At 39.0% G+C, this 25,577-nt stretch overlaps 2 protein-coding genes and 2 long non-coding RNA genes across 10 annotated transcripts; 2 read left to right on the top strand and 2 right to left on the bottom strand.

Annotated features, from left to right (window-relative positions):
* Nucleotides 1–456: 456 nt before the first annotated feature.
* LOC121633558 lies at nt 457–13,934 on the bottom strand. Its single transcript, XR_006009086.1, has 3 exons — nt 13,923–13,934; nt 13,684–13,686; nt 457–565 (listed from the first exon to the last, which is right to left on the bottom strand). It is a non-coding gene; the product is annotated as an uncharacterized LOC121633558 (long non-coding RNA).
* On the top strand, nt 9,946–25,577 carry LOC121633515. Of its 3 annotated transcripts, XM_041975622.1 has the most exons (9): nt 19,782–19,786; nt 21,159–21,263; nt 21,683–22,006; nt 23,332–23,403; nt 23,524–23,616; nt 23,714–23,742; nt 23,855–23,911; nt 25,010–25,078; nt 25,228–25,577. In XM_041975622.1, exons 2-9 carry the CDS (start codon nt 21,203–21,205, stop codon nt 25,339–25,341), a joined length of 819 nt encoding a protein of 272 aa, XP_041831556.1. In that variant the 5' UTR covers nt 19,782–19,786; nt 21,159–21,202; the 3' UTR covers nt 25,342–25,577. The 3 variants fall into 3 exon arrangements, with proteins under 3 accessions (XP_041831557.1, XP_041831556.1, XP_041831559.1); XM_041975623.1 differs by lacking the exons at nt 19,782–19,786; nt 21,159–21,263 and adding an exon at nt 9,946–10,206; XM_041975625.1 differs by lacking the exon at nt 19,782–19,786 and having other exon boundaries at nt 21,173–21,263; nt 21,686–22,006.
* Nucleotides 10,453–13,320, top strand: LOC121633545. Its single transcript, XR_006009072.1, has 4 exons — nt 10,453–10,950; nt 11,364–11,435; nt 11,855–11,944; nt 12,398–13,320. It is a non-coding gene; the product is annotated as an uncharacterized LOC121633545 (long non-coding RNA).
* On the bottom strand, nt 14,015–15,973 carry LOC121633523 (neural Wiskott-Aldrich syndrome protein-like). 5 transcript variants are annotated; one of them, XR_006009068.1, is made up of 4 exons: nt 15,916–15,973; nt 15,187–15,544; nt 14,594–15,059; nt 14,015–14,500 (listed from the first exon to the last, which is right to left on the bottom strand). XR_006009068.1 is itself a non-coding variant. In XM_041975637.1 (4 exons), the coding sequence occupies exons 1-3, from the start codon at nt 15,511–15,513 to the stop codon at nt 14,634–14,636; spliced, it is 582 nt and encodes a 193-aa protein (XP_041831571.1). In that variant the 5' UTR covers nt 15,514–15,846; the 3' UTR covers nt 14,015–14,500; nt 14,594–14,633. The 5 variants fall into 5 exon arrangements, 3 of the variants coding, with proteins under 3 accessions (XP_041831571.1, XP_041831569.1, XP_041831570.1); XR_006009069.1 differs by having other exon boundaries at nt 15,187–15,538; nt 15,916–15,959; XM_041975637.1 differs by lacking the exon at nt 15,916–15,973 and having other exon boundaries at nt 14,594–14,704; nt 14,876–15,059; nt 15,187–15,846.

The following is a 25,577-nucleotide window of genomic DNA, read 5'->3' as shown; positions in this document are numbered from 1 at the left end:
TCTCCCTCTTTTTTTCTGTAGTTGAGTTATAGTAACACACAAATTTACCTGTTGTGGGATTAATAAGGTTTTATCTTTTATGCTGTTCTTCTTTAAGTACAATATACTATAGTAAATATAGTAGAAAATACACTTTATATCTATAATATTAAATATAGACGTTATTAATTTAGTCTGTCTCATTGCAATCAATAGGTTGGTGCTCAGTGTGGTTTCACACAATAATGTATGTATGTCGACATCTGTGAAGAAAGAATTCTCTTTCTTTCTTTCTTTCTTTCTTTCTTTCTTTCTTTCTTTCTTTCTTTCTTTTTCTTTAGAAAAGATAAAACAGATTTGATCAATATCTAAATCTATATCCTGGCAGTGCATTTGAATATGGCTGGAGATGTAAGCACACAAGCAGACCACATGGTTACTGGATCAATGCAGACAATCCTTCAGCAGAGATCAGTGATGAACTGGAGGGGTCTGCCCTCATTCTTTACTGATTGGATGATCACGGTTCAATTTTACTGGCTGTACAAAAAAGGGGCTGGGATAATTATAATACAACAAAACGGCGCTTTTTACGCGCGTTTTAGTTGCACAAACGCCGTTTTTAACGCGCGTTAAAGTGAGACAAAACGGCGCTTTTTACGCGCGTTCATTGAACGCCGCAAAAAGCGGCGTTTAATGACCACCAAAAACGTCGTATTTTTCGGCGTTTACCGAAGCTTTAAGAAACGGCGCATTTTATGCCGTTTTTGCCACATAAAACGACGCTTTTAACGCCGTTTTTACAACAAAACGGCGTATTTGACGCCGTTTTTATTACAAACGCGCAAATAAAGTGGCGTATTTTGACCACTTTGGCTTGCCATAGGAACACGCCCTGCCACGCCCCCACGGCTGCACATAGCGTCGGAAACATCAGCCTCCCTCAATACGCAGAACCACCTGAGGGGTATTGCACGAAACCAAGATAAGGGATTAAGCCGGGATATGTTGGTTATCCTGGCTGAATTCAGCCCTAAGTCAGTTGCATGAAAGCAGCTCAAACTAAACCCGGCCAAGTTACTGTGGTGATTTATCCGCTGCAGCTAGCCTGCTCCAGACCAGGCTAACTGCTCAGGCTAAGATTAATCCTAGCGAGTCACCTGCATGTCCAACGTCAATTCTGTGAGGAATTACTGTGTTTTACAGCATGTCCATGGTCTTCCTAAGTATGGCGCGTCATTTTAATCATCCAGTATTACAGTATTACATATACAGTCACTGTACATTTAATCCAAATCTGTTCGTAATCGCAACAGCCTTTTTATATGGATTCGAGTTGTAGTATTATTATTCTATTCTATTCTACAGTCATTTAGCAGACGCTTTTATCCAAAGCGACTTATATTTGAGAGTAAGAACAACACAAGCATGAATTCAAACAAGATGGGACGTCATAATTAAGTGTTAGTCAGACCGCTTTGAGTCCAGTTGGACCCAGGTGCTGTCATGTAGTGCTAGTGCAGTGCATATAATTTTTTTTTTTTTTTTTTTGTCATTTTATTTAAATACAGGATCACGATTTCATCACACAATATCAACTTGGTCATAAGTGCATGATTTCATCAGGCCAAGTGTTATATTGCTATGCTAATGAAGACTGCTCGTCAAATTGCTGTCAGAGGTTTTATAAATAGGTTTTTTGCATTAATTGAGATTACAAAACACAGCGGATGAGGTTACAAAGGTGTATTCAAAGAAATCCGTGACGAGGGCAATGTAGAATATTCAGGTCCAACTCCCCTTCACCTGTTCCCTCTTCATAATGGCTTGCCCTTTTTCGGAGGATGTGCTGGATGAGGAAGCCCGCATCCTCAGAAGAGCATTCAGACGTGAACGAGTCTTCAGGGACAGCTCACATCCCCTGGCCTTTGGAGATGACTGTGTCATTGAGAGATACAGATTTTCGGTTACTGGATTTCCAGGTCCAGTTTTCTGAGTGTCCGGCGTTTAATCTCAAGATCCAGCTCCATTCCTTGGAGCTTGCTCTTTTTGAGTCAGCTTTTAACATCTGCCAGCTCTATCTCTCTCTCTCCAGGTGCCCTGAATAAAGCGTTCTGACAGTTTGTGAGGTCTGTAAAGGAAATGTCAATTAGCACAGCAGGATTTGTGCATAACGTAGATTTACTTTAGCCAATACTCACAATGTTACCAGGCCGCTTAGGAGACTGTGCAGCATCCGGGTCCTGCTACACATTTTCTATTAGCACCACATCCCTGACTTCATATCCTTCATGGAATAAATAAGCAGGCCAATCCCATAAAACTGACATGCCTCAAGCCTTCTGGACTCCACTGACACAGTCTCCTCATCTGCAGACGTGCATTCTGCAGCTGCAGATGTGCCTTCCTCCTGCCGTATACATGTAGCAAGAGAACTTGGATTAAGATTTCACAGAACATACCAAGCCTGTGATTTGGAGACACTGTACTAACCGGATCATCTTCTGGTGGCTCCAAAAGTGTAATTGTGTTCCCAGACACTGCAAGGTTATCCAAAGTCAGACACTATATTATATTTGATTGTGTTCCATGTGCAGTAGAATTGCAGTACTTTGTGTACCTTGTATGAAGCGGACAGTTTCTGTGGCTGGGACAGAGTCAGTTATTGTCCCTCCCTGGATCCCCTCCATCACTGGCCTCCCTTTATTTAAATGGAGTGCCAGTTCCTCTGCTGGAGTCACATCCTGGCTTGGTGGGCCGCCCCCTGTGCCAGTTCTATAGGCCTTTTTTTAACTGCTACAATCATACAGACATTGAACATGTCAGCTCATCTATTCACCTCATTTGTTCACGGTTATCTACTTTGGAGTCACTTACCAGCCTGCAAAATGTTCTTATATTTAATTTTTTCTTGCTGCCAGGTCCTTTTATGGCCAGACAGGTTTGTCCTTTATGAAGGACAGAAAGATAAAATAGATAAAAACGTTACACGAGGAAAACAGATTAAATGACACATTGTGGATAATTGTTTGCTCTACATTTCCTGAGTAACATGCACCTGCTTGTCACTCTTAAAGTATACAACAGTTAGTGGATTTGAAAAGTAACTCCTTTAATTGTAGCCTAATTATGACAGGTCCAGTGGAGCACTGTTTATTAATTGTACAGTTTTTGACCACTTACGCATTGAGCCGGTCGGCTATTGTCTGCCAGGCTCTCTCGCGTTCTTTACTTATGGCATTGGTATTGCCTTTTTTCCTTATAATATCCTTAACTTCGTCAGAGAACTCCGTCAGGAGCTGTTGTTCAGCGGCCGTGACGTAGGACGCGCGACTTTTATCCATTTCCCCATCGGTGATTCTGTGAGCGATCGCGAGGTCTGCTTCAGTATGCCGTGCACACGCACTTATCCCAACTATCTTCACCTGGCTTAACCTAGCCGCACCTTCTCATCCTGGCTCAGCAAACGTGCAACCAATTAAGCCAGGATAGGCCGCGCAAGCTAGGTCAAGCTGGGCTTGCTTAATCATCCTGGATTTCTTTATTCTGGTTTCGTGCAATACCCCTCTGGTTACAATTTATTTCAGAATTATTTTACACATTACGTAAAAAGAAGAAAATGTTTCCACACTGTAATTTGTACAAAAGATTAACAATAAATTAGTTTAACCTTGGTCTTAATGAATATAATATAATCAAATGAATTATATAGGATGTGTTTAAGGGATGTATTAACAGCTAGTAAAGGAAAACTAAGTTACTATCATCGATTTCTGTGACACTAAAAATAATCACCAGCAAATGTGAGAGACGTGATGGAAGATTTCTGTTGTAACAAAGTGAGACACACACGCGCTGATGGACAGGTGTGGTACCAGAGGGGTATTGCACGAAACCAGAATAAAGAAATCCAGGATGATTAAGCAAGCCCAGCTTGACCTAGCTTGCGCGGCCTATCCTGACTTAATTGGTTGCACGTTTGCTGAGCCAGGATGAGAAGGTGCGGCTAGGTTAAGCCAGGTGAAGATAGCTGGGATAAGTGCGTGTGCACGGCATACTGAAGCAGACCTCGCGATCGCTCACAGAATCACCGATGGGGAAATGGACAAAAGTCGCACGTCCTACGTCACGGCCGCTGAACAACAGCTCCTGACGGAGTTCTCTGACGAAGTTAAGGATATTATAAGGGAAAAAGGCAATACCAATGCCATAAGTAAAGAACGCAAGAGAGCCTAGCAGACAATAGCCGACCGGCTCAATGCGTAAGTAGTCAAAAACTGTACAATTAATAAACAGTGCTCCACTGGAACTGTCATAATTAGGCTACAATTAAAGGAGTTACTTTTCAAATCTACTAACTGTTGTATACTTTAAGAGTGACAAGCAGGTGCATGTTACTCAGGAAATGTAGAGTATGATTAGGTGCAAACAATTATCCACAATGTGTCATTTAATCTATTTTCCTCATGTTACCTTTTTTCATCTATTTTATCTTTCTGTCCTTCATAAAGGACAAACCTGTCTGGCCATAAAAGGACCTGGCAGCAAGAAAAAATTAAATATAAGAACATTTTGCAGGCTGGTAAGTGACTCCAAAGTAGATAACCGTGAACAAATGAGGTGAATAGATGAGGTGTCTGCTGACATGTTTAATGTATGATTGTAGCAGTTAAAAAAAGACCTATAAACTGGCACAGGGGGCGGCCCACCAAGCCAGGATGTGACTCCAACAGAGGAACTGGCCTCCATTTAAATAAAGGGAGGCCAGTGATGGAGGGGATCCAGGGAGGGACAATAACTGACTCTGTCCCAGCCACAGAAACTGTCCGCTTCATACAAGGTACACAAAGTACTGCAATTCTACTGCACATGACATTTCCTTTACAGACTTTACAAATTGTCAGAACGCTTTATTCAGGGCACCTGGAGAGAGAGAGATAGAGCTGGCAGATGTTAAAAGCTAACTCAAAAAGAGCAAGCTCCAAGAATTGGAGCTGGATCTTGAGATTAAACGCCGGACACTCAGAAAACTGGACCTGGAAATCCAGTAACCGAAAATCTGTATCTCTCAATGACATAGTCATCTCCAAAGGCCAGGGGATGTGAGCTGTCCCTGAAGACTTGTTCACGTCTGAATGCTTTTCTGAGGATGCGGGCTTCCTCGTCCAGCACATCCTCCGACAAAGGGCAAGCCATTATGAAGAGGGGACAGGTGAAGGGGAGTTGGACCTGAATATTCTACATTGCCCTTGTCACGGATTTCTTTGAATACACCTTTGTAACCTCATCCGCTGTGTTTTGTAATCTCAATTAATGCAATAAAACATATTTATAAAACCTCTGACAGCAATTTGACGAGCAGTCTTCATTAGCATAGCAATATAACACTTGGCCTGATGAAATCATGCACTTATGACCAAGTTGATATTGTGTGATGAAATCGTGATCCTGTATTTAAATAAAATGAGTAAAAAAAAAAAAAAAAAAAATTATATGCACTGCACTAGCACTACATGACAGCACCTGGGTCCAACTGGACTCAAAGCGGTCTGACTAACACTTAATTATGACGTCCCATCTTGTTTGAATTCATGCTTGTGTTGTGTTGTGTTGTTGCTTGTGTTGCTCGAATCCATATAAAAAGGCTGTTGCGATTATGAACAGATTTGGATTAAATGTACAGTGACTGTATATGTAATATTTTAATACTGGATGATTAAAATGACGCGCCATACTTAGGAAGACCATGGACATGCTGTAAAACACATTAATTCCTCACAGAATTGACGTTGGACATGCAGGTGACTCGCTAGGATTAATCTTAGCCTGAGCAGTTAGCCTGGTCTGGAGCAGGCTAGCTGCAGCGGATAAATCACCACAGTAACTTGGCCGGGTTTAGTTTGAGCTGCTTTCATGCAACTGACTTAGGGCTAAATTCAGCCAGGATAATAAACATATCCCGGCTTAATCCCTTATCTTGGTTTCGTGCAATACCCCTCTGGTAGCAGAGCTGAGCTTCACTTTCCCCAAAACGCTGCTCCCGGTGTAAACCGTAGGCTTGTTTCTCAGCTTTTAGCCGGCTTTTAACTGTGTGTGCCAGGTAGGCCGTGGTTCATCTCCTTCCCATCTCAGCATGGGACGAAGCTGCAGGACTGATGTCACAAGATGGTTTAGAAAAAATAAACATTTAATTCTCACAAGAGAAGTTCAGAAATCAAATAAAAACTTGGACCAGAAAAATGAAGAAAGTTCTGAACTGTTGCAGTTAATATGGTGTTTTCTCTATCCTGTTTAATATTTTTTAGAAAAAAACCCAGAAACAACAACAACAACAACAATGACAACAACAACAACACCATTACCCCCAATAACATCAACAACAATAACATCCCCACAAGCATCAGTCGCACCAACAACTGATGGAAAACCTGGATCAAACTCGGGTTTGTTGTCTAAACGTCAACTTCAATAAACAAAACCAAGCAGCAGAATTAATGATAATTAGTGACTCCATCAGGAAGCTTTTTGTTCCTCCTGACTTTCCGTCCATGTTGTGATTGTAGATTTTCTTCTGGCATCACTGATCAGTGCAGCTGTTGCTTCAGCAGCTCTCTTAATAACTACAGTGATGATCATCAGATGGAGGAAAACTAAAGGTGAGAAAATTCCCACATTAAACTTTTATAAACACAAGTTTAGTTAAAGATGGATTTTCTGTGTTGGATGTAAATTTGATTCTATTTGATCTTTTCAGGAAATAAAACACAGATGGATGATGGCGCTGTGAGTTTAACCAAATAATTAAATATAGTTTCAATGAATAATTTCAGATGTTTAAATATTTCCATGATGGTTTGTTATAAACAGGAACTTACTGTGTGTGTTCAGGAGTTGAGCTTCAACTCTGCAGGGACTCGGTCTGGTCCAGAAACCATTCAGGACACGGTGAGATCACACACATCTTTCTTTTCCACACGATATCATTAGTTTATGGTTCTTTTTCATCAATACTGATGATGATACTTCTTGACTCTTAAAGGAAAATCATGATTGTTAAGTGTGCATTAATTAATTTATTCCAAGGGCTACATGAAATATAGATAAAATCAAGAACATCAATACTTCAAAGAAATACCTTTAAAACAATAAATCATACTGATGAATAAATAAACTAAAATAAAATAAAATGGATCTGTTTAATAGTTAAATGCTAAATATAATAAACCACAATGTGCAATAACCTGCATTAAACCAGGAAAATATCAAAACTAAATTCATCATCACTAACATCTGATAGGCCGCCATGATCATGTGACACAGAAGGAATACACTGTGGCTGCCTGATATCAAAGTATCGACTCCAGAGTATCGATACGTCCGTCTCTAACTCAGACTCTGTAGACAAACACATGGTCTCAGGACCACTTAGCGAGCTCTTCATGATTAGGGCTGTTAAACCAGATCATCTAAAGACATCCTGGATATGTTTAACCAGCTTCACCCTACAGACCCCTGGTAGGACCAGAGGGTTTTCATTATGCCTTCATGTGTAAAACTTTTCTTTTACCTTGACTGCAGTGGTAACGATAATATGGACCAGGAACAAGAAACCTTGACTAAAGAGAGTTTCGGACTGGACCGTATCTGTCTGGTGGAAGAACTGATGACTTATTTACTTCAGTGAAATCAGAACAAAAATATGTCAAAGTACCAACTACAATCCTGCACTCAAACGTTTATTTAAGTCCAAGAAACCATAATGCTGAATGTCCTGTGCAGGTTGCTCGTGTGTTTATTAATGAATCCTAGAAGCATTTGTTTCAGGACCAAATCTTTCTACCTGTTTTTATTTTCTTTCAAAAAATAAATGTGTTCATGTACTAACGTTCCACCTCTGGTCATCATCACTGTGCAGGCTGATCATGCAGATATGATCCAGTACGCCTCCATCAGCAACACCAGCATGAGCAACACTGGGGCCCGGGTAAGCCGTCTGATTGGTTCATAATGGTTGTGTTCAGTGTATAAATGATTGTTGTAATGTTTTAGAACACATTGTACAAACTTATCTCAACAACCAGGGTATGAATTTAGATGTAGATGTCGGTGGATTTGTTGTTTTTTGTGTCCCAGGTTCACAGTAAAGACCATGATGAACACAGAGTGACCTACAGCACTGTTAAAGCTCCTGCTGCAGCCTCCACTAATCCCACCCACCTCTACGCTACTATCCAAGAATACAGATGAAAGACCAAAGTATAGCTACATTGAAGTTATTATGTTTGTCCAAAGATTATCAGTTTAACCTTTTTTAATAGATAGTTTTATATTTTATTTTACATTTACAGTGTGTGAAGTTCAGGGAAATCTACTTGTAGAATAATTATATTATTGAATTTCTTTTGCTGATTATTGTTTTATGTAGAATTGGGTCAAAAGTATATATATAAAAAAAAAGTCTGTCCGTTCCTGTCATGTTTTTGCTATTTTTACCTCCTCAAGAATTAAGGAATCTTGGGAAAGAATATTGATGGGAATTTTGAATCCATACCTTTAGGCCAGGGGTGTATAAAGTCGGTCTCCAAGGGCTGCTGTCCTGCAGGTTCTGGATGTTTCCAGTTGCAGCAGCTAAATCGAATTGATGGATCAACATGCTTGGACAGAACTTGACAACAAGCTGTTGAGGAAAGACATAGAATTTGAATCAGGTGTGTTGGATCAGGGAAACATTTAAAACCTGCAGGATTGCAGCCCTGGAGGACCGGAGCTGGACCCTCCTCCTTTGGGCCTTTTGGTCCCTGAACACTCAAGAGTGGCACACTTGGTGGCAGTAAGTCACATCTGTTTCCTATTGTTAAAAATAGAGGAAGTGGAAAATTTTAAATTTGCCTTACTTCGGGTTGAATTTTTCCTTTTTGCAGATGATTTGGTCAAAGTTTCTTTATTTCTTTTATTCCTGGGCTGTGAGTGGAAATTAGCATTTTGCTAAATCCAGCACAAGTTCATGAATATGCACTGTCCTATCCAAATTAGTGATTACATAAATAAAAATATTAACCGAGCAAACACATTCAGCAGGCACTGGGGCTGTTTGCAGCCTGGATGAGAATCAGCACAACACATTTAAAAATATGATGTTGTGTTTTATCTTTATGCTGATGACATACAGCTATATTTACCAGTTAAAGCTACTGGTCCTAGGAAGTTCAGTGCTTATGTGGCTGTTTGTTAGATGTTAAACTCTTAATGTTGGAGTCTGCTTGAGCAGAGTTCTGCTTTACACATTCTCACCAAACACTTCCCCTCAGTTGATGCTGCAAAGCTGCCATGAGGAAGCGGTGGGATGGTCACAAGATCATTTCACAGTTACACCAGCAAATGTTATGAAATCTGATTGCAAAGAGAAAACTTAATGTTCCGACAGAGCTAGAGGACGTCAGCGAACATTTCTTTATATTTTATTACAGAATCTGTCTAAGCTAAACCTTTATATTAAAGAAAGATCTTTCTACCAAGAATTTTAATGTTAAATATGAGCCAACATGTTATTTCAGTTATGAAAAGGAACTGTAATTTGTAGATGATGTGCTAATATCAGTATGTTACCACATCTGTGTTTAGTTGTTTCAGTTTTATTCTCACCTAAATGCTTCAACTTTATATTATTAGAAATGACTTCAGAGTGAAAAGATAAAACATATCTGTGTTATTTCTGGGTACTGAATTATTCGGTTGATAAATTGCAGCTAAAGACACAACATTTGTACTATTGAGACTGGGCTAATACAAGTAAACATCCATTAACAAAATGTTTATTTCTTTTATTTAACCTCTTTAATCTGGATTTTTACACAGATGGATTGTTGCAGGATGGACTAGCAATTTGGTCATAAAACAATTATAAATTTAATAAAAAGTTAGAGGGAAGTCAGTAAAAACTACCTGAATATAGAGATCATAAAATACTGAAATGTTTCTCTACATTAGAATAAAGTGAGAGCAATGTTTATATGAGCTGCCTGCATAAAAATCCTCTGAGGTCCCAATGAGGAGGAGACATCAACCACAGGAAGTAGAAACCACTTTTTATTATAGGAAGTTCTGGTTCAGACACTTTGAGAGTCGACAGCGAGAGAACAAGTCACAGAAAACAAGAGGAGAGAAAAATGTTTGGATTGAAATCTTTTAAATTATCTCTGCTTCTGACATGGATGCTTCCATTTACAGGTAAGGAAACATGACGTCTATTATAAATATAAAGACAGGTAACATTTATTTAACTGTGTCAGAAGTTTAATGTGGGATTTTAACCGTCATCCTCATGACATGCTTCATTATATCTGACACATTTTCTGGGCCTTTAATCCAGATTTTAGTTTCCATGTATTATTTTATGTTATTAAATGAAAGTGAATGTTTCTGGTTAGAGGAAGTTTACAGTTCAGGACATGATGTGCACTGACATGTAGAAAATATAAAATGCCTTATAATGGCAGACGACATGACTTGGTGTGTTATTAATATGTTATTTCATGAGAGCAGCTTGTTTTAACATGATGAGTTTATTCTTCAAACATGGATCTAAAATAAAGAATAAAGTCTGAACATAACAGCTGAACTTTGTTTTTCTTTTTCTCTCATTTTCAGCTGAAACTCAACAATTTTCTGACACGACTGCGACGGTTGGAGATGACGTCACTTTGACTTGTGAAGGTTTCAGAGAATTTAATGATCAATGTTTCAGTACTACATGGCTCTACAGTGTCTCAGGAAAAACAGTGACACTGTATGAACATGGGAAGATTCACAGAGAAGCTGGATCTAAATCAGACAGACTGAATGTTACAGAAAAATGTTTCCTGGTTATAAAGAAGGTCACAGTGGAGGATGAAGGTCGTTACACCTGCAGACAGGATGAATCATCAGGAGGTGTCATTACATGGTCTACAGTTGTACTTTCTGTTACTAACAGTGAGTATTTACATCATGTTGTTTTTGTCTTTAACTGTCTCATTAAAATACTGTGAAATATTCCAGTAATGATGGAGGCAGTGAGGAAGTTTCATGGAAAGACACTGATATGGTGACATGATGCTCTGAGACTCATGGAGGCTGGAAACAGAATGAGAGGCTGAATTATTGATTTGGATCAATGAAACAGTGTGATGACATCATCAGTTTAGTCATTTGAACCTGTTTCTCTCAAAATCATTAATGTAATTTAAACTCAATCATGTGAGGACAGAAAGAAAAAAACATGTTTAACTCGTTTCATTGAGGAGTTTTGTTTCCCGTCTTTCTGTAAAAAACAAAACTGGATTTTTTTTAAAGATGTGTGAGAGACGATGCTGCAGTAAATATGACATGTTCTCTTTTAAAACCAGGAAGGACCTCGTCACCAGTCCCCCCGATGTCCACACCACCATCAACTGGAGCTAAAACTGAAACACATCCAGGTTTGTTGTGTCTAAACATCATCTTCAACAAACAAAGCGCAAACTGATGATTAATGACTCCATCACAGTTGGTGTGGACAGGAAAGATTTTGTTCCTCCTGACTTTCCGTCCATGTTTACTTCCATGTTGTGATTGTAGATTTTCAGAGACTCCAACTGAGCTGACATGTGTCTCTGTTTTCATGTCAGCGCTGCAGCAGCAGAAGATGTTTTTCATTAGTCAGCAGCTAATAATCAGACTAAGTGATGAGTAACAGGTTCTGTGAAGAAAGCAACCTGTAAAATGTTTGACAAACACTTTAGAGACACAGCTTCACCGCTCTGCCTGAATGAACACCACGTTTCATCTACGTTTCTTATCTGAAGCCACATGAGTGAGAACAGAGCAGACTGAGCTGAAATCTTTGCCTCTCTTAAAGGTTGTTGGTGGAGGATGGTCTATGTTCCTGTGGCTGTAGCAGCGCTCTCCATCATCGTTGTGTCCGTCAGCATGTGGACGAGAACAAAAGGTAACAACATTTACACAAGAAACTTTGAGAAAAACAAGAATTTTCTCCTTTTTGTCTTTTCATGTTATTTTTGTGGCAAAATTGTGAGTTTTAAACCAAATGATTAAATATTTAAACACATTTTTAATTCTTGATCAGATAACATGCAAAATAAAGAGAAGTTGTTCTGAATCTACTGTCAGTTTAAATGATGCTGTCTTCACCAAAACAACCTCCTGGATCGTCTGTTCATGCAGACAGAAAATATCTAGATTTATGTTAGAAGAATTTGCTCCCTCTGGTGGTGAAGAGAGCAACTGCAGGTGGAGTTTAAAAATGGCGTCTACTGAGGTGATGGTGGCACCAAAACAAACTCATTTAATCTACTAGAATAGAAAATGTTTCATCTGGATAAAACAGTGATAACAGAGACAGAGTTCACAGTTCTGATGATTTTTTATGTTTTTTTCACAGGTTAGCAGTGATGAGGATGATGATGAAGATGGTGTGGTGAGCCACACAAATGACCTGCAGTCATTTCAAAGTGCAGCAGCTGGATCTTAACTTGGTTGAAAATGAGATTTTTCTTGTCTTGTTGTGTCTTTTCTCTTCCAGAGAACTCACTGTGTTCACATTGATCAGGTTTTGTTGTTGGTGTGTTTGTCAGCTCTGACTTATAATAACAATTTATCCCTAAATATCTGAATATGTTGTAAATAAGTTTATACGCAAAGTTAAACCAGGTTTTTTTTTTCTGTAGTTCATGTAAGTTGGTACAAACTATTTTTAAAGAAGCAATTAAAAATCCTAGATAACAACCCGGGAGTAAATTTTCATGTATCTTTACATTGCATAAAATATTAAACTATTTGTTAACAATCATGGTTTGTGATTCATGGTTTCAGAAATAACTAAAGATATTAAAGACCTGAATAATCAATATGATCTATATTTTCCATGAAGTTCCACAGGAACAGTCTAATGATGAAGTAATGATGAAGTGCTGAGTAATTAGTCTGTATGATGCTTCTCTTAACTGGAAGAGACATCAGAATAATGTTGTGTAAGGATATATGGTTTAGAAATAAGCCCCGCCCCTCCCACAGTAAATTTAATTCATGGACTGTTTATCTGAAATGTGTGATCACAGTTTAGTTCAGTCAGATACTTATTGTTGTGTTTTCTGTCCACAGACTGAGTTCATTGTTTAAGCAAAACTGTTAACAAGGTGTAGTGTCCAATATTGGCCACAAGGGGGCGTGTACCATTCATATGGTAATGAACAGTCTGACCTGCAGAAAGGAAATACAGTCTTACCTCCTGCTGGCAGTTGGGAATCTGGATTTGCTGACATTGATTTCTTTGCTGGTGTTTAATTCCATTAAAAAATGAATAAAACATGAATATTTTAACTGCTGTAAATAAAGATATTTCATTCTTTCCTCCCCGATTAATATACTATATACATATCGATCTGAAATCAGTGTGTCCAGCTCAGTGGACCTTCAGGAGACTGTATCTGGGTTTTCAGCTTTCTACGTGCACGTATGAGCACAGAATGAGCCATGTACTCCAACTCGACATGACGCTGCAATGTTAGTCTTTCCCGTGTACACCTTTTTTTAAAAATTCAATAACTGGACTGCACTTGGTCCGACTTTCTTCAAACTTGGATCACATGTAGAGGGGTTCACAATGAACAATTGGTGCAAATCTGAGCACCCCAGCATCATGTATGACCGAGGATGACTGGCTGAAACCCACTGACCTCCAATGTTAAAGTATTAGATGTGGAGAGCTTTTTAAACGTGTTATTTATTCCTAAACTTGTATTTTGCCTTTTTCAAATGACTGCAAAGTTTAATCATTCTAATTTTTTTTTTATCATTTAATTAAATTAATTTAGCTATTTACTATTTATAGTTTTTACCTCCGATCTTCTTGTGTCCACAGTGAGACAGAAGTCTGGAGAAAAACAAATTTATTAAAAATTAACAACAAACAGAACTTTAAGCAAACACACACCTAATCCAATTGAACTAAATTAAATATCTGAAAACTAATGACAAACACATAACACAAATGAACCAATGTAAAAATAAACTAAATAAAATAAACAAATCAATGAACTATTTACAACAACGTAGAAAAATGTGTTTGAAAAACAGACATAAATGAACTATTTACAAATGTAATGATGCACTACATTTTCATCCGCTGCCTTCTCTTTGCTATCGTGCTCTTTATTTTAGATGAAACCTCTTTCATCTGCTGCACTTTTACCGGGCTATGCATGGCGGAATATTTAGTTCGGGCTGCTGCCCTGGTCAGCCTCAAATAAGTGGAAGAGATCCTTTTCTGTCTCGGCTGCTTCTCCTCAGTCCGGCGCTTCCTCTTGGTCCCAGCTGTCACCGAGGTGCTGGGCAGCTCCTCCAGGCTGCTTGTAAAGATCTGGCGTATGGCAGAGGCCTCAGTTATGTCGGGGTTTCTGGCGTAGAACTTGTCTGCCGTGCGGGTGTCGTGGCACATAAATTCGGCAACCTTCTTTCCGTCGGTCGGCTTGCTTAACTGCTTGGCCTGGAAGACAAGATGAACAATTGAAGACAATTAATGACAATAAAAGCAGAGTTTTCTTGTCTGAGTGATTATTGAGCTTGAGTAGGAACTTACATAGGTGGCGATTGCCGTCCTAATTAGTGTGAAATTGATTTCACCCTGGAGCCCCATCTCCCGCCAGGCCAGGCGCATGTAGGTGTTTAAATTCTTTGATGGCCCCTTGCCCTTTGTAAATAGGAGAAACGAGTTTTTTTCCCTCCCTTTCAGGGCGGCTTTAATGGCCAACCACTGCTGTAGCCACTTGAACTCCTCGACGGTGAAGAACATCTGGGCTTCCCCGAATGTTTTCAGCGTTATGTGTTCTTTGACCTGTTTTTACACACAAGAGGAACTTACCCAGCAGCTCCGGGATCCTCTGCCTTGCCCGGTTGAGGCAGGCTTTGATTACCTCGTGAGGGGGCAGCTTATCTGATTTGTCCCTCTTCACAGCCATTTGGTGCATCTGGGCTGGCTGGTCCTCCTGCTGGGCTGGCTCAGGTAAGGGCACCCGGTGGGATGGCCCGGCCTCCTCTTCTTCATACTGAGCGTGTAAAGTGGAAAAACATTCAGAAATTTGGGGATGTGGGGAATAATAAATCAAACTGCATGTCTGGATTTTTTAATTTTTCTTCCTCAGGTCATTTCAATGACAGTAAACGGGAACTCACCTGAGCTCTCCTTCTGGAGGGGCGGCTGGCCCTGTACCTCCTTAGGCGGCGCTCCAACATCTGCACCTTGGCACGAAGACCATTAATTTCTTCAACGAGCTGTCTTTTCTCAGACCTAAGAGTCTCGTTCTCCCTCTTCTGAATTATATGCCTCTCCATACAGTTTGGGTCTCCGCAGGTGGGCTCTGGGGACTGTGGTGGGGGGGGGGGGGGGGGGAGACATCGTCTGTGGCATGCTCCTGTAGCTCTTCCTCCAGGTCCAAGCAGGAGACCATCGGGGGGAGGGGTTGGTGGCCCAGAGGGCTCGAAGGAGCCGGATGGTCTCATTGGTTTTCACCTCATTTATTTTTGTCTGGAGCTCAAGGGGCATCAGAATAGTCATTAGTTGCAGCTCTATTAAGAAGTAAACATCAGAAACAGCACACCAAACTCCAGCACGTTTAGAGCTCCTCCCCCACCTGCTATTTTTTTTCCCCCCCCTTGCGAGTTTTCTCTGCAGAAACACGGTGCATACAAGTTAAACACATTTCAAACCCAACGGGACATACATCCTCATTAAAACTACTATTATAAGCTCTTTATTAAGGCAAAATTATACACTTCGCACGCTGCAAAGCTCAACACAGCGTGTCATTCCCCTTTAAGAGGGATTTAAATGGCTTTTTTCCCCTCCTCACCATTTTGCTCTGCTTTTCTCGAATAATGAAGTACAAGTGGACATAAACTTACTTTTTCCTCTTAGACTTTTCCAAAGGTGTGATGAATGATCCTACCATCTCCGCGATCAGCACCTTACTGACTAAAACACGCCCCTGCTCAACCAATCAGAAGTAAAGCACAGCCCTATCAACCAATCAGATTGCCAGGGGCCCCGCGTGTCCAGTGCATGCACTACAGCTGATTGTGTGAATGCTGTTTTTTTTGACCAGTGTTTTTCCATAGGAATGAATGGGATTTGGCTTAGATCTGCCCGAAAAACGTTGGTCACTTTGGAAGCCTACAGCTCAGTCATACGTTCACCTAGAAACACCATTCAAAGTTTAAACGAAAGATGTTGGCAGAGTCGAGCTGCACAACGGTACGCGTGGAGTCAAGAAAAAAAAGTTAAATAAACTTACTTAAAGCACAATTGCGTCCTTTGACTCAAATCTTATATCAAATAAACACGCACGGGAGACAGAAACTGTTTCTCAGCTCACAAAATCCAAACAGCTGTGAGTGAACGGCTCTTTATTGAACACACCCACAATTAGTCTGGTCACACACACCTGGGCCAGTAACTCCTCCAATTCTGTCAAAGAAAGGCACAGAAAAATAAATAAAAATTAAATAAATAAATGCTAAAACACTGGCTCTCTATTTGTTGAAACTTCATTTACAACATCAGGGACTGAAAGTGAAAACAAAGTTTCAGCAGTAAGAGAAAGAGAAGGAGCAAAAACAGCTGAGGCCGTGTCCACATGGGGACGAGTTTAAGCGTAGCCATAAAAATGTTCAGTGTTTGGACATTTTGCCTCATAGAAGCAGCATTTTGGAAGCTTGCAAACACTCATTTTTGGAATTAATCTGAAAAATCCACAGTTTTGTTTCAGCGTCCTGAATTGATGAAGTCTGTAGGAGCCATTTTTAAGGATCTGTATATATGTTGTTTGGCCGCTAGGTGGCAGCATTGTATAGTCTTTTGTCACCGCCTATATAAGTAGGAACCTTCCTGCAGGCGACAGCAGGGCCGGAGTGGGACTCATTTAATGCCTCAGACCGACCAATTTAGATCACCACCTATTATTATTAAAATCATGTAATTATAACCTTACATGTTAAGTCAACAAGAGCACAATGTTCTGTAAAACCTTGTAATTCAGTATATTTTTCTAAAATATTTCAAATTCAGTGCAAGAAAGGGTTGCTTCACAATGTAGATTTCTTTCAACATGAGTCCTCATCTCCAACATTATTCTTTACAACACATCCTTTCAACAACATTATAATCTATATTCTGTTTGAATAAGCGTTCACAGATATTCAAACCTTAAAAATAATAAATAGAATATTAAATATAAAAAATAAATAAATCAAATACAAAGTGTTGCACTTTCCATTAACACTATCATCTTTTTTTCTCTGCAAGGAAACAGTTCCATCACAGCTTAGAGGATTCCCAAAGCACCCAAACACTTTACTTGGTGTCTGATCCTTAGCCCACCACCTGATTGGCCCTATTGGGTACAGTCGTCTGTAACCACAGGTGTCTGTAACCACAGTAACCACAGGTGCAAATGCAAGTCGTACAGAGACTGGCTTTTTCCACAGTAACTCAGCCACATGGGGTTGGTTCCATCTTTGCTATTGAGAACTTTTGGTACAGCAATATTAGGGGTTTGATGGGGATGATAAGAAAAATGTTTGTAGTCCCTGAGGAGACTCTGCTCCTCCTTTCACACTCCCTCCTGTTTCTCTTGACCTGCCTGCACCTGTATCACAATAAAAATATAATCTATAAAGCTTTAGCACATTTAGATGTGGAAAACACATTCTGACTTAACCATTAAGATATTTTCAATGGTAAAATTTACTGGCTTATTTTCTATGACTTTCATCTTGTTCCCTTTCAGTTGTGGGCTTCGTGTATTTACTATCTTACTTTTAATGATAAAAATATAACAGGTCACTACTATGGTTTGGGCATAGAAAGTGGTTTTATTGGAACTAATGCTTCCTTGTTCACACACTGTTACAACAACTCACCTGTTCCTTCCATACTGACAGGAGCAGTCCACTCATCACTACTGGCTCTGCTTCTGACACTAAATCACATTTTAAAAATGCTCATATTTCTCAGTACAAATATCCCCGTTTTACAAAACCTTCTGATCAATTCAGGTCAGTTTAATTCATGTAGAGCTGAATCATTGAGCATCTCAGGGCACTTTTCATACCATATTCTTCATTCACCGTTCATTCGTTTGTAGTCCATTCATTCCTTACATCTTCACGTTTGGACAAAAATACCAAACATCGTTGCTGTATTGGTACTTTGTGTATTAGGAATGGCGAGTAAATAGTTGGATTTACGTGCTTCACGGAAACAGAAACTGGCCATGTTTGCCTACTTATTGATAACTATAATGCAACCACACAGACACTCCCAAAACTGATGAGACTGATAGAGAGATTTGGCTCTATTTCTGGTTACAAAATAATATCAATAAGACTCAGACATTAACATTTAATTATGACCCTCCAGCCTCATTTAAGTCCATGTACAATGGACGTGGGATGCAGAGTCAATTAAATATTTGGGTGTCTCACTACCTAGGAACTTATCGAAACTTTATGACATTAATTATGGCCCATTAAACTCAAAGATAAGCGCTGACATGCACAGATGAAATGTTATTCCTTTTTTAAGTTTAAGCTCCCAGACAGAATCAATTAGGATGAATATTCTTCCACAGATGCTGTACCTTTTTCAGTACCTACCAGTCAAAATACCACCTAAACAGTTCTTAGAATGGGACAGACTAATAACTTACTTGTGGCAAGAAAAAATGGCCAGAATGAAATTAAACACACTGCAATTGTGTAAAGAAAAGGGTGGACTGGTCCTTCCCTGCCTACGAAAATATTACCACACAGCCCAGCTGAGACCTTTGGTCTGTTTATGTTTACCATCATACACTGCAGCATGGAAGGAAATAGAAGACACAACGATAAAGGGAATCCTGATAACAGCTTTACTAAGAGATGACAAACTACACAAGGAACTGGAGATCCTGGTAGACTCTATAACAGGCAGTTTTTTAAGATCCTGGCAAGAAATAGTCAAATGTTTTAGATTAAGAGATACATCCAAAATTATGAGGTGGTGCGACTATGACTCAGACTTCGCACCGAATAAAATACAGATTCAAGATATGGACCTCAAAAGGCTTAACTACCTACTATTAACTTATCCATAACGGGACACTTAAAAGTTTTGAAGCCCTACAGAGAGATCATGGGCTTGGAAAAGATGATTTCTTCAGGTACCTGCAAGTGAGGCATTATTTTAACAGAAGTCTCAAAGAAAGGTTAGAAAAAGGTATAGCAGCTACAATGGTTCTCAACCGGGTCAAACACATGGTGGGAGTTCTGTTGGAAAAATATTGTACGATTTTTTATTACACCTACTCAGAAAAAATATCAAGGCAGTGGAGATGCCTGTTGGAGACTCTGTGGACTTAATGAAGCTAATCATGTCCATATATTTCTGGATTGTCAAGTAGTTAGACCATACCGGGTAGAGATCCATAAGCATTTAAAATTGTATTCGATGTAGACATCCCATTTAAATGTGAAACTTTGTATTTGGGCAACCTAAGATCAGAAACCTGGAATATGAAGACAAAAAGCTGCTGGCTATACTACTGGCAGCCAGTAAGAAGATCCATCCATCACCTACCATTGATGGATGGATTGAAATTATCAACGAGATCTATGTTATGGAGAAGATATCATTTCCCTCAAAGCTGAAAAAGAAAAATTTGATGAGATCTGGTCTAAATGGACCGAGTATGTAAAACCAACCACATCCGGTTTAATTTGAAAACACTTGTGCTCTGTGTGGACCCCTCTTTTTTTCTTTTTTTGTCTTTTAAGTATGTATGCATGTATGTTTGTGTACAGGTATATATACATGTGTATATATGTACTTATGAATGTATATATTGATTATTTGAAATGGTGCACTCCCCTGCTCTGTTCTTCTTCCCAACTGAAATAAGCAGCAGTTCATGAAGAAAATCCCAGGAAGGCAATGTGGACAAAATCATTTGATCTTTCTGTTCTCATCTTCATCTACTTATTGATGACCCGAGGCTGTAAACAATGTAAATGATGGAAACTCGCTTTCTGAATAAAAATATTTAAAACAAAGAAATACAAAGGTCTTCATTCCCAAATATGCGTCAGGCAAAACTGTCTGCATAAAAAACTAATAAAAAGAATGAAATTAGGAGACTGTTGTCCTCCCTGAAGCATGAAAATGTCTGAAAACAAAGACTGTGTGATGGTATAAGTTGGTACAACCAGAAGACGACTAAAGTGTTTTACTAGTTTGTTGTTTTATTGACAGAAAGTAACCTAGAAGTGTTGAACTCATGTCCCATGGTCCACAGCCCTGCACATATTACATCTAATCCTGTCAGCACCCCTCCCTCCACCTCTTTCTGCTTTCTTCTCATATGAGCTTATTTCCTGTCTGCAGCCTGTAGGCGGCGGTGCCCAAGACCGGTCCTCCAAAAAAAGCTGCAAACCACAACAGAAGTGGTGACTTTAAACAGGCCTGTTATCTCCTGCAGAGTTTCAGAGATTTAATCTACAGATGCTTTTTGGATGAAAAAACTTAAAAAGATGTTGTTAAAAAGATGTTTGTACTAAAAGTCTTGATGTCTAACATGAAACAAAATTAATTTTCAGTTGTAAAAGGAAACTGTAGATGTGAGATGTTCAGGCTTTTTAACGTTTCTATCAGTGTTTAAACCACATCTTTGTTTAGATGCTGCAGTTTTACTCACATCCTCATCAAAACTCTCCCCTTTACTTTTTAGGAAATGACTTCAGAGGTGAATGATAAAACAGCAGGTCTCAGACCACTAAAACATCACGTCTTTATTTCCAGCTGATGAAGTATTCTGTGGTTTCAGCAGCAGGTGGATGGAGACGTGTTTACTGGTGAGACTGGGCTGATACAAGAAAACATCCACTAACAAGCTGCTTATTTCCTCTTATTCAACCTCTTTCATCTGGATTCTTACACACAAATTAGATCATAAGATACTAAAATGTCTCTTTACATTTGAATAAAGTGAGAGTGATGTTTATATGAGCTGCCTGCATAAAAACCCTCTGAGGTCCCAATGAGGAAGAGACATCAACCACAGGAAGTAAAAACCACATTTTTATAAGAAGTTCTGGTTCAGACACTTTGAGAGTCGACAGCGAGAGAACAAGTCACAGAAAACAAGAGGGGAGAAAAATGTTTGGATTGAAATCTTTTAAATTGTCTCTGCTTCTGACATGGATGCTTCCATTTACAGGTAAGGAAACATGACGTCTATTATAAATATAAAGACAGGTAACATTTATTTAACTGTGTCAGAAGTTTAATGTGGGATTTTAACCATCATCCTCATGACATGCTTCATTATATCTGACACATTTTCTGTGTTTTTATCCAGATTTTAGTTTCCATGTATTATTTTATGTTATTAAATGAAAATGAATGTTTCTGGTTAGAGGAAGTTTACAGTTCAGGACATGATGTGCACTGACATGTAGAAAATATAAAATGCCTTATAATGGCAGACGACATGACTTGGTGTGTTATTAATATGTTATTTCATGAGAGCAGCTTGTTTTAACATGATGAGTTTATTCTTCAAACATGGATCTAAAATAAAGAATAAAGTCTGAACATAACAGCTGAACTTTGTTTTTCTTTTTCTCTCATTTTCAGCAGAAACTGGACAATTTTCTAAAATGACTGCGACGGTTGGAGATGACGTCACTTTGACTTGTGAAGGTTTCAGAGAATTTAATGATCAATGTTTCAGTACTACATGGAAATACAGTGACTCAGTAAAAACAGAGCCACTGTATGAACAAGGGAAGATTCACAGAGAAGCTGGATCTAAATCAGACAGACTGAATGTTACAGAAAAATGTTTCCTGGTTATAAAGAAGGTCACAGTGGAGGATGATGGTTTTTACACCTGTAGACAGGATGAATCATCAGGACGTGTAGTTACAGAGTCTGCAGTTCTACTTTCTGTTACTAACAGTGAGTATTTACATTGTTTTAATTTTAACTCTCATTAAAATAAGAAATCCCAGTAATGATGGAGGCAGTGAGGAAGTTTCATGTAGGACTGACATGGTGACATGATGCTGCTGTAAACTCAACATGTCATTGATCAAACACTGGGGAACCACTTTGCTATGGAAAGACAACATTGTAATGATTATGCATCAGTCTGGTGTCACATCTCAGTGTTTATCTGTTTGAGTTTTATACCTTAAAGCAGTTAAGATTATATATTTATCCATCCATTTTCTTCCGCTTAACCGGAGTCGGGTCGCGGGGGCAGCTGCCTAAGCAGGGAAAGATTGCCCTCTTCCCGGCCACATTCACCAGCTCATCCGGGGGGATCCCGAGGCGTTCCCAGGGAGGCATCCAGGAGGCATCCTAACCAGATGCCCGAGCCACCTCATCTGGCTCCTCTTGATGTGGAGGAGCAGCGACTTCACTCTGAGATCCTCCCGGATCATCGAGCTTCTCACGCTATCTCTAAGAGAGAGCCCGACTACCCTGCAGAGAAAACTGATTTCGGCTGCTTGTATTCGTGATATTTTTCTTTCGGGCACTACCCACAACTCATGACCATAGGTAAGGATAGGAACATAGATCGACCGGTAAATCAAGAGCTTTGCCTTTTGACTCAGCTCCTTCTTCACCACGACAGATATATTTATATATATTTAAATATTTAGATATATATTTATTTCAGAATTATTTTACACATTACGTAAAAAGAAGAAAATGTTTACACATTGTAATTTGTACAAAAGAATAACAATAAATTAGTTTAATCTTGGTCTTGATGAATATATTATAATTATATGAATTATATAGGATGTGTTTAGTGGTGTATTAACAGCTAGTAAAGGAAAACTAAGTTACTATCATCGATTTCTGTGACACTAAAAATAATCACCAGCAAATGTGAGACGTGATGGAAGATTTCTGTTGTAACAAAGTGAGACACACACACGCTGATGGACAGGTGTGGTACCAGGTAGCAGAGCTGAGCTTCACTTTCCCCAAAACGCTGCTCCCGGTGTAAACCGTAGGCTTGTTTCTCAGCTTTTAGCCGGCTTTTAACTGTGTGTGCCAGGTAGGCCATGGTTCATCTCCTTCCCATCTCAGCATGGGACGAAGCTGCAGGACTGATGTCACAAGATGGTTTAGAAAAAATAAACATTTAATTCTCACAAGAGAAGTTCAGAAATCAAAGAAAAAGTTGGGCCAGAAAAATGAAGAAAGTTCTGAACTGTTGCAGTTAATGTTTTCTCTATCCTGTTTTTATTTTTCATAAAAAAAAATAGAAACAACAACAACAACATCCCCACAAGCATCAGTCGCACCAACAACTGATGGAAAAACTGGATCAAACTCGGGTTTGTTGTCTAAACGTCAACTTCAATAAACAAAACCAAAGAGCAGAATTAATAATAATTAGTGACTCCATCAGGAAGCTTTTTGTTCCTCCTGACTTTCCGTCCATGTTGTGATTGTAGATTTTCTTCTGGCATCACTGATCAGTGCAGCTGTTGCTTCAGCAGCTCTCTTAATAACTACAGTGATGATCATCAGATGGAGGAAAACTAAAGGTGAGAAAATTCCCACATTAAACTTTTATAAACACAAGGTTAGTTAAAGATGCATTTTCTGAGTTGGATGTAAATTTGATTCTATTTTAATTTTCAGGAAATAAAACTCAGATGGATGATGGAGCTGTGAGTTTAACCAAATATTTAAATATAGTTTCAATGAATAATTTCAGATGTTTAAATATTTCCGTGAGGGTTGGTTATAAAAAGAAACTTTAACCAGACTGTGTGTGTTCAGGAGTTGAGCTTCAACTCTGCAGGGACTCGGTCTGGTCCAGAAACCAGTCAGGACACGGTGAGATCACACACATGCTGCTTCAGCTCATTGAGGTTTGCAGTTTGTTGCACAGCTCATTTAAAGGGAATTCATTCAGCCGTTGTCTGTGTGTGCAAACAGACTCAGACTAGGGATGATTGATACCAAAATCTTTCCTGTCGATACCATACCATTAGTTATGGTACTTTTTCAACAATAATGATACTGATATTTCTTGACCCTTGAAGGAAAGTAAAAATTGCACAGTGTGCATTAACATCTTTATTGCAAGGCCAATATGAAATATAGATAAAATCAAGAACATCAATACTTAAAAGAAATACCTTTAAAACAATAATAAATTATACTGATGAGTAAATTAAACAAAAATAAGGTAAAATAAATCTGCTTAATAGCTGAATGCTTTAATGCATAATGAAATACAATGTGCAATAACCTGCATTAAACCAGGAAAATATCAAAGCAAACTTCATCATCACTAACAGAAGCATCATGAAGACATCTGATAGGCCGCCATGATCATGTGACACAGAAGGAATACACTGTGGCTGCCTGATATCAAAGTATCGACTCCAGAGTATCGATACGTCCGTCTCTAACTCAGACTCTGTAGACAAACACATGGTCTCAGGGCCACTTAGCGAGATCTCCATGATTAGGGCTGTTAAACCAGATCATCTAAAGACATCCTGGATATGTTTAACCAGCTTCACCCTACAGACCCCTGGTAGGACCAGAGGGTTTTCATTATGCCTTCATGTGTAAAACTTTTCTTTTACCTTGACTGCATGAGGAACGATTATATGAACCAGGAACAAGAAACCTTGACTGAAGAGTTTCAGACTCTTCATCTGTCTGGTGGAAGAAATGATGACTTATTTACTTCAGTGAAATCAGAACAAAAATATGTCAAAGTACCAACTACAATCCTGCACTCAAACGTTTATTTAAGTCCAAGAAACCATAATGCTGAATGTCCTGTGCAGGTTGCTCGTGTGTTTATTAATGAATCCTAGAAGCATTTGTTTCAGGACCAAATATTTCTACCTGTTTTTATTTTCTTTAAAAATGTGTTCATATACTAACGTTCCACCTCTGGTCATCATCACTGTGCAGGCTGATCATGCAGATATGATCCAGTACGCCTCCATCAGCAACACCAGCATGAGCAACACTGGGGCCCGGGTAAGCCGTCTGATTGGTTCATAATGGTTGTGTTCAGTGCATAAATGATTGTTGTAATATTTTAGAACACATTGTACAAACTTATCTCAACAACCAGGGTATGAATTTAGATGTAGATGTTGGTGGATTTGTTGTTTTTTGTGTCCCAGGTTGACAGTAAAGACCATGATGAACACAGAGTGACCTACAGCACTGTTAAAGCTCCTGCTGCAGCCTCCACTAATCCCACCGACCTCTACGCTACTATCCAAGAATACAGATGAAAGACCAAAGTATAGCTACATTGAAGTTATTATGTTTGTCCAAAGATTATCAGTTTAACCTTTTTTAATAGATAGTTTCATATTTTATTTTACATTTACAGTGTGTGAAGTTCAAGAAAATCTACTTGTAGAATAATTATATTATTGAATTTCTTTTGCTGATTATTGTTTTATGTAGAATTGGGTCAAAAGTATATTAAAAAAAAAAAAAAAAAAAAAGTCTGTCCGTTCCAGTC

This window comes from Melanotaenia boesemani, chromosome 22 (genome assembly GCF_017639745.1).
Source record: "Melanotaenia boesemani isolate fMelBoe1 chromosome 22, fMelBoe1.pri, whole genome shotgun sequence".
Lineage (NCBI taxonomy): Eukaryota > Metazoa > Chordata > Actinopteri > Atheriniformes > Melanotaeniidae > Melanotaenia > Melanotaenia boesemani.
This window is presented reverse-complemented; position numbering and strand designations above follow the sequence as displayed.

Excerpts from the sequence above, each read along its gene's own strand:
- LOC121633515 (XM_041975623.1), top strand. The coding sequence starts at position 10,146 with ATGTTTGGATTGAAATCTTTTAAATTATCTCTGCTTCTGACATGGATG. Across the intron at positions 22,007-23,331 it reads TCTACTTTCTGTTACTAACA|AAACAACAACAACAACATCC; the intron begins GTGAGTATTTAC and ends AAAAAAAAATAG. Across the intron at positions 23,743-23,854 it reads CTCAGATGGATGATGGAGCT|GAGTTGAGCTTCAACTCTGC; the intron begins GTGAGTTTAACC and ends GTGTGTGTTCAG.
- LOC121633523 (XM_041975635.1), bottom strand. The coding sequence starts at position 14,806 with ATGTTCTTCACCGTCGAGGAGTTCAAGTGGCTACAGCAGTGGTTGGCC. Across the intron at positions 14,501-14,593 it reads GGACGGCAATCGCCACCTAT|GCCAAGCAGTTAAGCAAGCC; the intron begins GTAAGTTCCTAC and ends CTTGTCTTCCAG.